We start from the raw sequence: 13,048 nt of genomic DNA, 5'->3' as shown, positions 1-13,048 counted from the left end.
GTCAACGATACATAAGCTGACTGGATAAAAAGGTAATGTTTACAGTCATAAGACTTGTATCAAACCAAGCAATATAATGTTTCTTGCGAAATGTGGAATATTTTACGTGGCCTGCTGAATGCATTACTTTTAAATTGTCACTATAGGAAATGAGGTGTCATTGTGCTTCTGGCTTCTATATGCAATTCAGCAAAAGGGGTTGGTGTGTTTTGAATAGAAATTGTAAAAACTGGATCAGTTAGTTAAGTCTATATTAAATTGCTATTTTTTCATTGGTGCCTGACATGTTATTTTATTAAAGGAATTACATTTTTAAACGACATCCCTCAATTTTGAGGTATTTGACAAAGACATTTCTTGTAATGGAAATCTGTGGAAAAATCATCAGCTGTGCCTGACCAGTCAACCCATACAAGTGGCTGAGCAACAAGCTACTATAATAGAGTTATTGTAAAAGTAGCTTGATCTGGAATGCTTTATCAGCTGGAAAGTGTTTTGCCAGGTCGAATTACACGTGACGCATTAGCGCCGAGTACAATCCGGCCAAGCAAAATCCACCAGAGCCGGATACAAAATCCCAGATCTAGCTACCGTGACACCTTTATTATAAACCTCCACCTTTTTGTTTGTTGTTTTGTTTTTGACCAATGGGCATCGAATGAAGTAATGTTAAAGGGTTTTTCTTCTGTGCGCTATTTAATAAACTGAGGTTGTGAATATTAACTAGTAAAGGTCGTCCGGAAACATGCACAGTACAGGATTTAAAGTACAATACGGAATTATATTCTGTCCGTTCGTATTTATCTGTGCAATACAGGCCGCATGTTTCCAGAATTTATACAGTATAAATATATTTGTATTTTTACAAGCATTTAAATGATGGTTTCATTGAAAATGAGACCATGAATAGTTTTGAATCCCATGAGGGCCTCGCGTATGAGATGATAACAGTTTTAATGGATAAATTTGCATTTTAAAAATGTATTTTCTTGCTGCCAGTCGGGCCTTACCGCTTACGTTTTCTCATACTTGATATTTAGGTATTAACAATTGGGTTTTAAACCTGGTTGCAACATCAAAAATAGAACATTTCAACATTGGACTTAAATTGATATTTTGTACATTTGTATTTCATACGAATAACATGGCCAAAGGAATAACATAACTTTTACAGGAAGGTAAAGAAAACTTCAAGTTTTACTTGACTATGAATTTTACGACAGAACATGATTGTATCATGCGCGATATTCAATTCTGCAAATACCTGCTTTTACCGGCGTGTATTTGCTGAAGCAAATATTAGAATATTTCTGTTTATATAGTCACAATAATATTTCCAGTATGAAAACTGTACAAACAGGTTTCTCATCATTAGTGTTTTTTCGATTACGTCATTGCATATATCTTGGGTGTTTATCCTGACGGCATCCATATTTTACCTTTGTGATATCATTTTCATTAAATACATTGTAAACTTAAGGTCAGAGACCACCAATGCATAAAAGTACGGGAAATTACTGTGAATAAGGTAAGTGTACACGTAAGGTAATGTTTGTCCGCTCTGATTGGTCAGTCATGCAAACAAACACAAAAGTGATTATCCTTTTGCAAAACTGCATTAACAGTATTTTGTTTTATATTTTGACAAAATGTAATGCAGTCTATGTGTATTGAAAAAAAGTTTTATCAAACGATTTTCTTCCACCATGCCAACGGTGTAAGCAGGGGGTCATCACATTCACACGAAAAAAAATTACTTAAATAATGTTTTCGTCCGATATTTTGGTAGAACTAAACTCGTTCTCGAAAATAAATGTGACAGAAACTGGAGGAAGGTTGAGCCACGTCACAAATTATAGTATTTTTTGGGTCACTTTTAAGAGTTGGCGAGTTTAAAAACATAATGAATGCAATTACGCCTTCTGGCATAATCTTGTTTTGGATGCTGTATACGAATTGTATGTCGTATCTCTTGCCACAGATCTTATTTTCATGTTGAATTATTTTATTCAAGATGGCATCCATTCAAACTGACTATCTGAATTTATTCCTGAACTACCATGCAAATGAGTTAAAGTGAGTATTTTGACGATTTCAACTAGTTTTTATTGATGGCCACCACTTTCAAAATGACTGCCTTCAGTTCGATCAAATATTATTTATAGGGGTTGTATAGCTCTCCAAATAGTCATAGCTAAAATAGAAATCTCCTTAAACTGATCTGAATATGTTACAGGATATTGTACAGTTCCGTCACCACAAGGGTATGAGAGAACCTTTTTATGCCAAGACAAGCAAGGGAGTAACTGGTACCAATTTCTACGTCTTTGGAGCGACGCGGCCGAGATTGAGCGCACGACCTCCCGCACTCGAAGTAGACCATCTACCACTAGGCTATTAAGTCTGCTGAATCTGTCCTGTTGGAACAATTTGCAGTAACTGTTTACATCAGAAAATACATCAGCGACCTTAAAAATATATAAATACATATAAACCGAAAATTGCTGAATGAATATATCTGATCTGCCGCATGGGTACTCAAGGTTATATCCGTAACCAGTAGTTTACAATTCACATCGAACATCGAAATACAAAAGACACTGTGACCTTGTCTCAATACAGCAAAACTGGCACACTACCCTTACCTTTGTGTTACATAGCGTTCAATGTAATTTTGGTAACGTTTGTTTAGTAACGCATGTTTCATTTAAAATTTTCACTCCTGCATTGTTAATTCGCATGATTTATATATTTTCTACATTTTGCATAAAATTAAAATGTACTTGTTAGATTTTTGAAGCAACCCGTCTGTAATATTTTTCCGTTACAGCTTCTTTTTGTTGTGGGCCTACTTTGCTAATGCGTGGCTCTGTGGCTGTGTTTGTGGTGCTCTGTGCTTCCGAGAAATCTGCTCTTACCTATTCTCTTTTTTTAATAATGTTGACTTGAAGGTTCTTGAAAACCATTGCAATTTCGATCAAAATTTAGGCAACGGAACTTTCTAAATTGGTTTTCCATTTTACTAAACTATGTACATAGTGTTCTTAACGTTTTATTTCAGGATCATGCTGCCATTTTTTTTTCAGCTGTTGTATTTTAAATGTCCTTATTTTTCTTTGCTGAAAGATGAATATATTCTGGAATGTATGTATTTATACAGTCATGTATGCAGACTAAATAAACAAGGTTTATTCAAATTAAAGTATACGAATGCAACTGCTTGTGTGTTTTCATTATTTGAGTGGCGGCAGTAATGCATGTTATATTTTAGACTTCCTTACGTACTAAAAGTCAAAATTATGCAAATTATCTACTACAAAAGAAACATATTGGTACAACAAACCTTTCTAATTAGGTGATATTCTTTGGAGTATCAACTGGCTCGTTTTATTGCGAAATAATGTGTTGTTGATATGTATTGCATTTTTATTCACAGTCTAAACTAATCGGTTTCTCTTGAAAAGATATAACATATAAAATAGGTTGATGATATGTTATAAAAACATCCAGTTCTTTTGAAAATTTTGTCAGTTATGGAAACTGTATATTGAGTGGATAAGGTATTTCAACCCCTAAATTAAGGAAAAACGTACATATTTGGAATTAATACCCATTATCTATTTTTTAATATACGCTCTTGCTTCAAACAAATGCATCTGTATATATCACTCTTTCAAATAGAAATATTTACGCCATTCAATCGAATTGAAAAAAAAAACAGGCATTTCTCCAATAAGAAAGTTTTCAGACGCAATATGTCGTGATTTATATGTGGGTAATGTGAGTTTGGATGATAAACATAAAATGCATAGGATCATTTTACACTGTTTGATTTTAATATCAAAAGTAAATGTTTCGTTCACATATAATGTTACAAGTTCTGCGACTCCGTCAATATATGATCGCAAGATACCAATAGAGCATGGCTGGGACTTAGTCCAGGGAGATATTAGTCATATGAAGAATCTGTTCCATGACCTATTCAACACCTATGATACCAGGATACGACCAGTTAAAGACCAGTCGAAACCAGTAAAAGTGTCAGCAGAGTTTGTACCGATGAGTTTAATAGACTTCGACACAAAAGTTCAGATATTTTCAGTGCTTGGCTACTTTCGGGTCTCATGGAAAGATGAACTTTTGACGTGGAAAGACGAAAACTATGCAAGAACAAATTATATAAAAATAGCGACGAAAGAGATATGGAAACCGAGTCTAACAATTATAAAGGTAAAAACATTTTCTTTTGTAATTTAGATATTAAGACGTTTGATATATCCGAAACGTCAGCTCCTTTCTGTCTCCTTATGTGCCCGCTATCTGGAAGAAAAAAGAAGACATTTGTCATATTATCTCACAATTTTAATCGATTTAGAGTCACACAGACACGATTGGTTGTCTGGCGGCTTACCATATTTGACTGTGAGGAAAGACCATTTAAGGTTCTTTAAAGTTCCGCTGAAGCTGATGACCGTGGGTGTGAGGAGTGTTACGCTTCTCTTCATAATTAGCCCGAGGTTGTGTTATTTGTTTAGTTGTGTTATAATTGTACATAAAATGAGCATTCAAAATCTCTAATACATTCTGTACTATATATAACTATCCATCCTAGGTTTGAGCCCCGTTTCGGGTTGTCATTTAAGGAAGCAATCCAGCAGACCAGCAGCAGTTCAATGGTTCTACCATGATTTGAAACTCACTTCAGGGCAACTTTGGACTTCCTCCTTGATTAATGCTTGACAGTCACTGTATGATCTGAAATGTGCTCAATCCTCAACAAGCGCTAACAATGTTACAGAATTACTTATCAACAGTGGCAAAAAATGTTTTTCATTAAACAATTTAATACATGTACTATATTTTTGAGATATACATTCAGATGGGAATACATCTAATCCTAAATCTCTTTCAAGTAAATTAATTCCAATGATAAGCTTTCGATTTTTCAGATTTGCTAGGAGGAAATTAATTTTGAAGCACAGAATATAAAAACAATATACGCATTACCCTAATACTTTCGTTACAGACAGTAAACGGTGATGGTGTTGTGGGAAATGTAGCAACAGATATTGCAAAGGTTTCGGCCAAAGGCGAGGTTCAGTGGGTTCCAGAAGGAATATACAGGTCTGCTTGATATGATTCAAATTAAACATGCTCTTCAGTCGCAAATATGTTTTTATGAAAAGTTCTAATATGCTTTTCTCTGTTAAAACACTTTTACGCGAAAATGACGTCACGTTAACGTGCGGTGACGTCAATGTTTTTGCCGTGACCAAGAAAGAGCGCTACTATATATATTTTATCTACTGTTTTAGATAAAGGGCATATTAGAATCGAAGTAATTTATACAAAAACCGTATTTTAACACTTTTTATGCACTCAGGAGGTGATACGCCGTACAAATAATTTTACTCGGGCTGCACCCTCATGATATTATTACGCCCGACGTATAACCGCCCATCGTGCATAAATAAGTGTTCAAACACGCTTTTGGTTTAAATTATTTCTTAAGTATCTTTGCGAAACTGATTTCCAGTCAACATATAGCTCAAGCAAGGAAGTGGTTGAAATATTTAGAACAGAATATAAAGATTATCTAAAATAAGTTTAAAGCTAATTAATTCTTATTGAGTCATTTACAAAGTAAGTATATAGAATGCATCCAAATTTCTTAAAGTTTCGTTTGTGTTTCATATACGAAAACGATTTGAATAGACCATTTCTTCCATTGCTGTTTAAATGAATAAGCGCTTTTCTTATATCTTTTTCAGTGTGATTTGCGATGTAAATATTAAATACTATCCATTCGACAAGCGGGTATGCAAGATAAGCTTCTACGTATCTGATGAAACTGTGACAAGTGTCGTCCTCAGTCATCATAATGAAGTCACTTTGGACGAATATACGGAGAACACTGCCTGGAAGATAATTAAAATCGTGCGAAATCGGTGCACAAAATACAATTCAAACTTCATTGACATTGATTTTCACGTGCTTAGGCGTGCTGGCTTTACTACTTTTACACTGATTATGCCCTTGTTGATGTTGGCTTTCCTTAACATCTGCCTTTTCCTTTTGCCGACTGGCTCTGGAGAAAAAGGATCATTTGCAATCACTATATTTTTGTCATATGGAATTTTCATTACAATAATCAGTAACACATTACCCAAAAACTCTCTTCAAGTCTCATACTTCGTGTTATTCGTCACCCTCTTATTATTGTTAAGTGTCTTGTCTGTATTCTACACAGTTCTGCAAGCAAAACTGGTAGCTGTCTTTGGTAATAAAGAATGCACATGGAAATTTCTTGCATCGAAAAGTATCACCAAGGACAAAACAGAAATAGATTCTGATAAGCTAAAGGAGGTCGAGAATGGTCAGGCCACTGTAACCACAAAGCCTTACACATGGGCGATGGTTTTCCAACGCCTTGACACGATACTGTTTATTTTGTTTCTTACAGTAGTTTTGCTTTTCACGCCCATTTTCTTTTTCTTTATGTCACATTATTCAAAATAGTGTCGAATAACATTTCAAAAGTACAACTCACAATGTCGAAGATTTCAGTTGTTTACTGATTGACATTGTTATAGATTTTTTCGTGAACCTTTCGGGATTTAATGTTAAATACAGCGCACCCATCTGGTATGAATACCGGAGTTTTGTTTAATGAATGAATTTCAGTTAAAAATTAATAGGTTCCCAATCGTGGTTTATCGTATAATAACCTGTCTTTTGAGTTCTTATGCTTAAGAATATATCGCGTAGACCTGAGTGATATATTGTTTCGGATAAGAACGAACGAAAAACGCGGGTTATTCTACGATAAATCACACTTTTTATTCACGTATTATCTCGATTCTAACATGACATACTAGTATCAACAGTGTCAAAAAAGAATGGTAACTACTTTTTACGCGCTTGGATGGGATGACATCACTGCACGCGCATGGGTTATCGCATAATAACCGTTGACTGATGTTCTTCTATACGTATATAGGTTATTTGCTGGTCAAGTGAGGTAGACCGATATATTCATGTATATAGAAACAGACATAGATATATATAATTTTATAACCCACTTTACTCCCCCGGCTTTAAATTCCATAATTGTACAGTAATAATTTTAATTGTTGTTCTTGTTTTTAATAGCATTTTCATAATAAGATAGTTTAACATTGAAATTTCTGTTTTATTATCTCCCTTTATAATTACTATGTCACTCTTTCTTCCATGTGGTCGCATTTTGTCATATTTTATTATTATTATTATCATTATTATTATTATTATTATTATTAATGTAGTAATCCTGTACCCCACCCAATCATGTACGTTTTTATGCAATGCTATTTATATAAATTACATTGCATTTCAAATGTTTCATTACCTTTGACGTCTCTGTTAACTTAGAATCATTTTGGCCTTGCTTTATCGTAAATTATTGTTAACTATGTCATTCTGAATCACTTTCTTATTTTTAGCGAACATCTTCTTCCGGTTCTCGCTTTACCTCGTATGAAGTCACGCTCTTTAAGCAAGTGCGCGAAGCACTATTTTTATACTGAGTTTGCTTGGCGTTAAATGTATATTGTTCCTTAGGCTTTTCTAGTCGATACTTTTAGATCTTTTTAAGAAAAATCATGGGTAGTTTATTATAACAATGTCCGTGTGTCGTCTTGTAATGTAACACTTCGTTTATACGACCTGGTGGGAAGTTTCCAATAGTGGAGGGTTTCCTTAAAGCGCTTATTCCAACTTGGTTGAAACTTCCAACTAGCGTCCGGGTACTTTGGGATTTGTTGGAATTGTTGGGATATAAAAGGCCTTGGCCGAAACTTATTCAGCACTTCCACTTTGTTTGCAAAACGTTCCAGACGTTATTCCGTTCTGATAATTTTTACAGTTAATTTATTTATCAAATTATTACTATTATCAGAAAGCCTTCAGTAAAGATACTGGTATTTTATTTTACACGTATGCGTTGCTTATGATAGAATTTAGCAGCGTAGCAGCGTTTTTTTTGTTGTTTTTTTTTTTTTAGAAATGTTAGGTACTTAGATTTTTGCTGTCGTATCAAGTATTTAGAGTAAATAGCTCATAGATCTACATAATATTTTTCCATCCCCAGCTTTTATTATATTTGGCTGGCTTATCGTAGTAGGTTGCCCCCCTTGAAAACTATCCGATAACCAATATTGGTTTCCCTACTGATATTAGTTTGAGCAATAGATTATATAGGAAATTTATTTTCAATGATTAATTTCAAATATATCTTTTGGTTTGTGAATATTTTACCAGATATGACAGTAAACTTCAATTTCTGCTCTTTAATTTGATGTGAAAATATGTATTCTAACTGAACATCTTCTTGCTTCCAATTTTGTTTTAAAAGTATCACCATCGCTTATATTGAACATATAGTGAAAAACACTAAACATTTCAATTTCTGTTATTTTAGAGGCAAATAAATTATAATTATCAAAGTATGACAATTTATTATCACATATGTAGGTATTCTTGACTTTATAAACAATACAATAATGTAATTATAAGTGTAAGAGGGTAAAGGCTTCTTGCTTCCATTTTACTTCAAAGTGTATAAAGAAATTAAAATCTTGTGGATTTCTTAAAGTTCTGATGTAACTTAAACCGTGTTAATTTACGGAACTGCATATACCAACAAGTGACGTACGATTCAAATAGTCTTTTGAAATAATAACGTTCATAATTGTCTAATTAGTCAAAAAAAAAAAAAAAAAAAAAAAAAAAAATAGAAAAAAAATGGAAAGAACACAATAGAACAGAGCTTTGATTTTTCACCAAACTGTTTATGAGAACAATAAGAATCAATAGGAATTACATAATTTCCGACAGATATCTTTGGAATATTGAAACATTCGACGACAGGAGAAAAACTAATTCAAAGAATAATTTTCTTATGAAATAGTGTAATTTGCAAAGTTAGGCGCTCATTGAAAGCTGGTGAGAGGGGGAGATAATGTGTACATTTATTTAAACAAAAGACACAGCATGGTTTCCACGATATGCAAAGAAAGGATGAAATTAACAGACGCGCAATATTACGTCTATTTTAGAAATGAAATCCAAGCTTGTAAAAAAATGGCAGGCTTTCCATAAGTTTGCACGGTAGGATTATCTCTTTACATTTTTGTCACGGTTTTGTGTGTGGAAAGCATGCCAAATAGCCACCTTTACAGCTAAAGACTTTAGTTTACACGCTAAATTTGATTTCATGATTGAATTGTATAGTATATAAAAACACATATCTGAATGGCAAATATCATTGATTATACAAGTAACTTAGACACTTATAAATAAGCAGACAGGGTGAATCATAGCTAATTGTTTAAAAAAAATGAGTTAGGATCTCTTTGATACAAAAAAACCAATGCTGATAAAAAATCAGAAATTTGATTCATAATTAAATAGATTCTTTCTTTCTTTGATTTCTATGGAAAACCTTGGATCAAGGTCAGTTAATAAAACATGTGTGCGCGTTTTTTAAGATTGTTAAATTGCTCGGGTTTTTCTTTGCCATTGCCTGTCAAAAACAATATTGCTTAGTTTATTACTTTATTTTATCATGTGTTAGAGTAAACTTCTAGGTACGAAAGTTAAACAAAAGTACCGTTATAAGGACAAGAACAATCAGGCAACATGGGAATACATGTACCTTCACACAAATTTCGTTTTTCTCGAGGAAAACTATTATACATGTTTTTGTGGGAAAGATCGTTAATTATCGGATTTCAATGTTTAGCGGGATTCAAAGTTTCAAAAGAAAAGAAAAGAAATTTATTCAAATGTTTTCATTTTCTGTTACATGACAACACGAATTTCGCAATATCATAAGCTAATATAATGATTTTTTAGAGAAATGTTATATATCTTTACAAGAATAATATTTCTATATGGATCTATAAAACAACATGATTTATATAAAAAAACTGGCTACTTGTTGCTTTCTGTGGAGTAACTTGCGAGCTTAATCTCCGTGTATTACATAAAGCAAAAATTTAGATCAATGCAAAATCCATGACAAAGAATATGAATGACACGACTTTAGCTAATGTAAGGGAGGCAATCCAATTTGAAGGGAATTGCTTTAACACGGTCAATAATTAAGGGAGATAATTCTTGCAAATTCTCGTTAAAAGCTGACCATGTTTGAATTTCTTAAGTGTTACATCCTCAAATAGATTTATTTTCGGCAACTGTATTTTTTCGGGTCGGTCATAGGCAGCCCCTTTCGTGCGTTTTCTTAGACAGTCTATCACGTCGGGGTTTTAGTCAAACAGATCTCATGGTTTTGTTTTATCGCTCTTTTATTTATCATATTTTCAAGCTATTATTGTTAGGGCTCTTCAAAATAAAAGTTGTAAACTTTTAAAACATCTTATCTGTTTTTCCATTGGTACATTTTACTTTGTTATCTTAATTTGTGGAAGTTAAACCCTAATCCTAAGAATGATGTAGACCGTGAAAGCATTACAGCTGAGCACTGGCAAATTAACGAACGTTTGCAATATTTTCCGTTTATCGTCGTGTGTTGACTTGCCAAGTAGCCCCTTTTTCGTCATTGAACTTCGGTTGCAGAAAGACACCGTGTACATAAAACGCCCTATTAGTAGACTCTGGGTCGTAACAATATTATAATTATCATTATTATTATAATTATCATTATTATCATTTCTATCATTATCATTATTATTTTTATTACTTTTTTTTTCTTCTCGCATACCCTTCATACGGACAATATACAATCTTGTATATTGATATGGTGGCTTTTATTTTTCTCTTCTTCATATTGAAGAAATATTTTATTTCTATATATACAAACTGTATCAATATGATACATGTCTACATGTACAATAACGCAATAGATGTAATACAAAATATACAAGTTATTTGAGTTTTGACGTGACGTCGTTTATATTGTACTTTGTTACTTCTGATGCATTTTAATTTTCTCCGGTTTAACAAAAAAAATCTGTCTTTTGTCACTATAAAGTGCGTTAGGAATTCATATACCGGCGATTTCTTTTATCTAAACTGCTGTACCATGGGGGATTAATTGTGCACATATACTTATTTTAATATTTCGAGTTGTAGCTTAACACTGAGCGTTCCAAATTGGCGACCAATGGTGTTTATTTTAAGACTCATTTGATTTTAAAAGCGGAGATACGGACACAGGGCGATCACAAATTGCTGATGCTACCTCGGAAATACGGACACAGCGGGATCACAAATTACCCTATAATCACACAGATAATTGGTTGCTACTTTGCTTTTGAACCAACTGTAAAAATATTCTGCTATAAATGAATAAACAACACTATGTTAAGTTCACTTCATATATTATACCAATGTCCATTCATCAATAATTAAACTTTTATATAGATCTACCGAGGTACCATTAAGGCTGCGGTTAGATCGTCTTAATAAAGTCAGATCCACTGAGGTACCATATAGGCTACAACTCGATCTGATCAACGTCCTAAAAACAGTTCATTCACTGGAAAAAGTAGCAAAGTTCTTGCGCTTGTCCTGAACAGCTGAAAGTTTCTATAGAGTGGAGAAATGTAGCCGCTACGTGAAAAACCTAATATGCTGCCAAAAATTTCTTTGCAAAATTCTAGCTCCAAATGTGCTTCCTCGTTAAATGCCTAGATCGTGGAAAATTAAATTAGCCTTTGACTTGCGACATCCTTCCAACAGCTTTCCAACTATAAAAGAGTTAGTTGGATCGTGGAAACCGAAGACTTTGTGAAAGAAGCCTACCCAAGAAACGTAGGTCTTAGTAGTGGCTGGCGTGCACCCGAGCTCGAAACAATATGAAATGAATAAGGCCACGTGCTTGGTTTCATATGGCAGTTGGCAACTTAAAGAGTACTGCTTACAGAATTTTTGAAAGACTGAAATAGCGGTTTGGTATGTTTTAATGGTGTTCTTTGCGAGGCTTTCTTTTAGTAAAAATGCGACTCTTGCCTGAATTCTTCCCAAAGATGGCTTGGCATTGGACACTGTTCGGAATCCGCTTCTGGGTCCAAAGTTCGGAATCGTTCCCACTGAAAACGAGACAATGAGTCACATATGTCATTTTTTTGCGCCAGGGACATGAGAGGCTTTTACGAGCATGTTATACTTCAAGCAGCGCATTGTAATACATCGTACAAGGGTCATAACGCGTTCAGATTTTGATGAAAAGGAATTTAGGATTTGGACAACTGCGGCGTTGTCACAGTTAAAAACAATTTTTTTACAGGTTAACTTATCGCCCCAAATATGTAGTGCGACGAGGATGGGAAATAGCTCCAATACAGTTATATCCCTTGTAATGTTTTCCTGTTCCCATTCCTGTGGCCACTTGCCACTACACCAATGACCCTGAAAATAGGCACCGAAACCGAACCCCCTGCACTGTCAGTGAAGAGCTGGACAGCCTCGTTTGAAGACCAGTGGCGGTCGTAGAACACTGATATGCCATTATAGCTACTAAAGAATTTTAACCACATCTGCAAATCTAATTTTATGCCTCAATTCACACGAATGTGATGATATGATTTTGTTAAACCACAAGTAGCGTTTATAAGCCGACGACAAAAAGGTCTACCTGGGCGAATTACCCTACAAGCAAAATTGAGACTGCCTATAAGGCTTTGCATAGCTTTTAAGGTAGTTTTTTCTTTTGATAGCATGGCGGATATTTTGCCTATTAAGTCTATGATTTTGTCTCGCGGCATACGGACAACCATTTCCTGTGAATCAAGCTCTAAACCGAGGAAAGTCAGCACTTGAACGGGACCAACTGTCTTTTCAGACGCAACTGGCACCTGAAGTTCTGCTAATACGTTGTTACAAAGTTTGAGCAATCTGCGCATGTTTTAAAACAATTGTGGCCTCCTAAAAATCGTCTAAATAGTGAAGAATCTTTTCAGAATTTGTCAGCCGCCGCTTTATGCAAAACTCAAGAAAAACTGCGAATTTTTCGAAAAGATTACATGATACACTGCAACCGAAAGGT

The 13,048-nt window shown here is 34.2% G+C and overlaps 1 protein-coding gene across 1 annotated transcript; it reads left to right on the top strand.

Annotated features, from left to right (window-relative positions):
• Window positions 1-3,957: 3,957 nt before the first annotated feature.
• LOC128556674 (acetylcholine receptor subunit beta-type unc-29-like) lies at window positions 3,958-11,862 on the top strand. The gene is made up of 4 exons (XM_053542288.1): window positions 3,958-4,230; window positions 5,027-5,124; window positions 5,772-6,417; window positions 11,743-11,862. The coding sequence occupies exons 1-4, from the start codon at window positions 3,958-3,960 to the stop codon at window positions 11,860-11,862; spliced, it is 1,137 nt and encodes a 378-aa protein (XP_053398263.1).
• Window positions 11,863-13,048: the final 1,186 nt, after the last annotated feature.

This window comes from Mercenaria mercenaria, chromosome 4 (genome assembly GCF_021730395.1).
Source record: "Mercenaria mercenaria strain notata chromosome 4, MADL_Memer_1, whole genome shotgun sequence".
Lineage (NCBI taxonomy): Eukaryota > Metazoa > Mollusca > Bivalvia > Venerida > Veneridae > Mercenaria > Mercenaria mercenaria.
The sequence above is the reverse complement of the archived record's forward strand: the minus strand, read 5'-3'. Positions and strand labels throughout refer to the sequence as shown.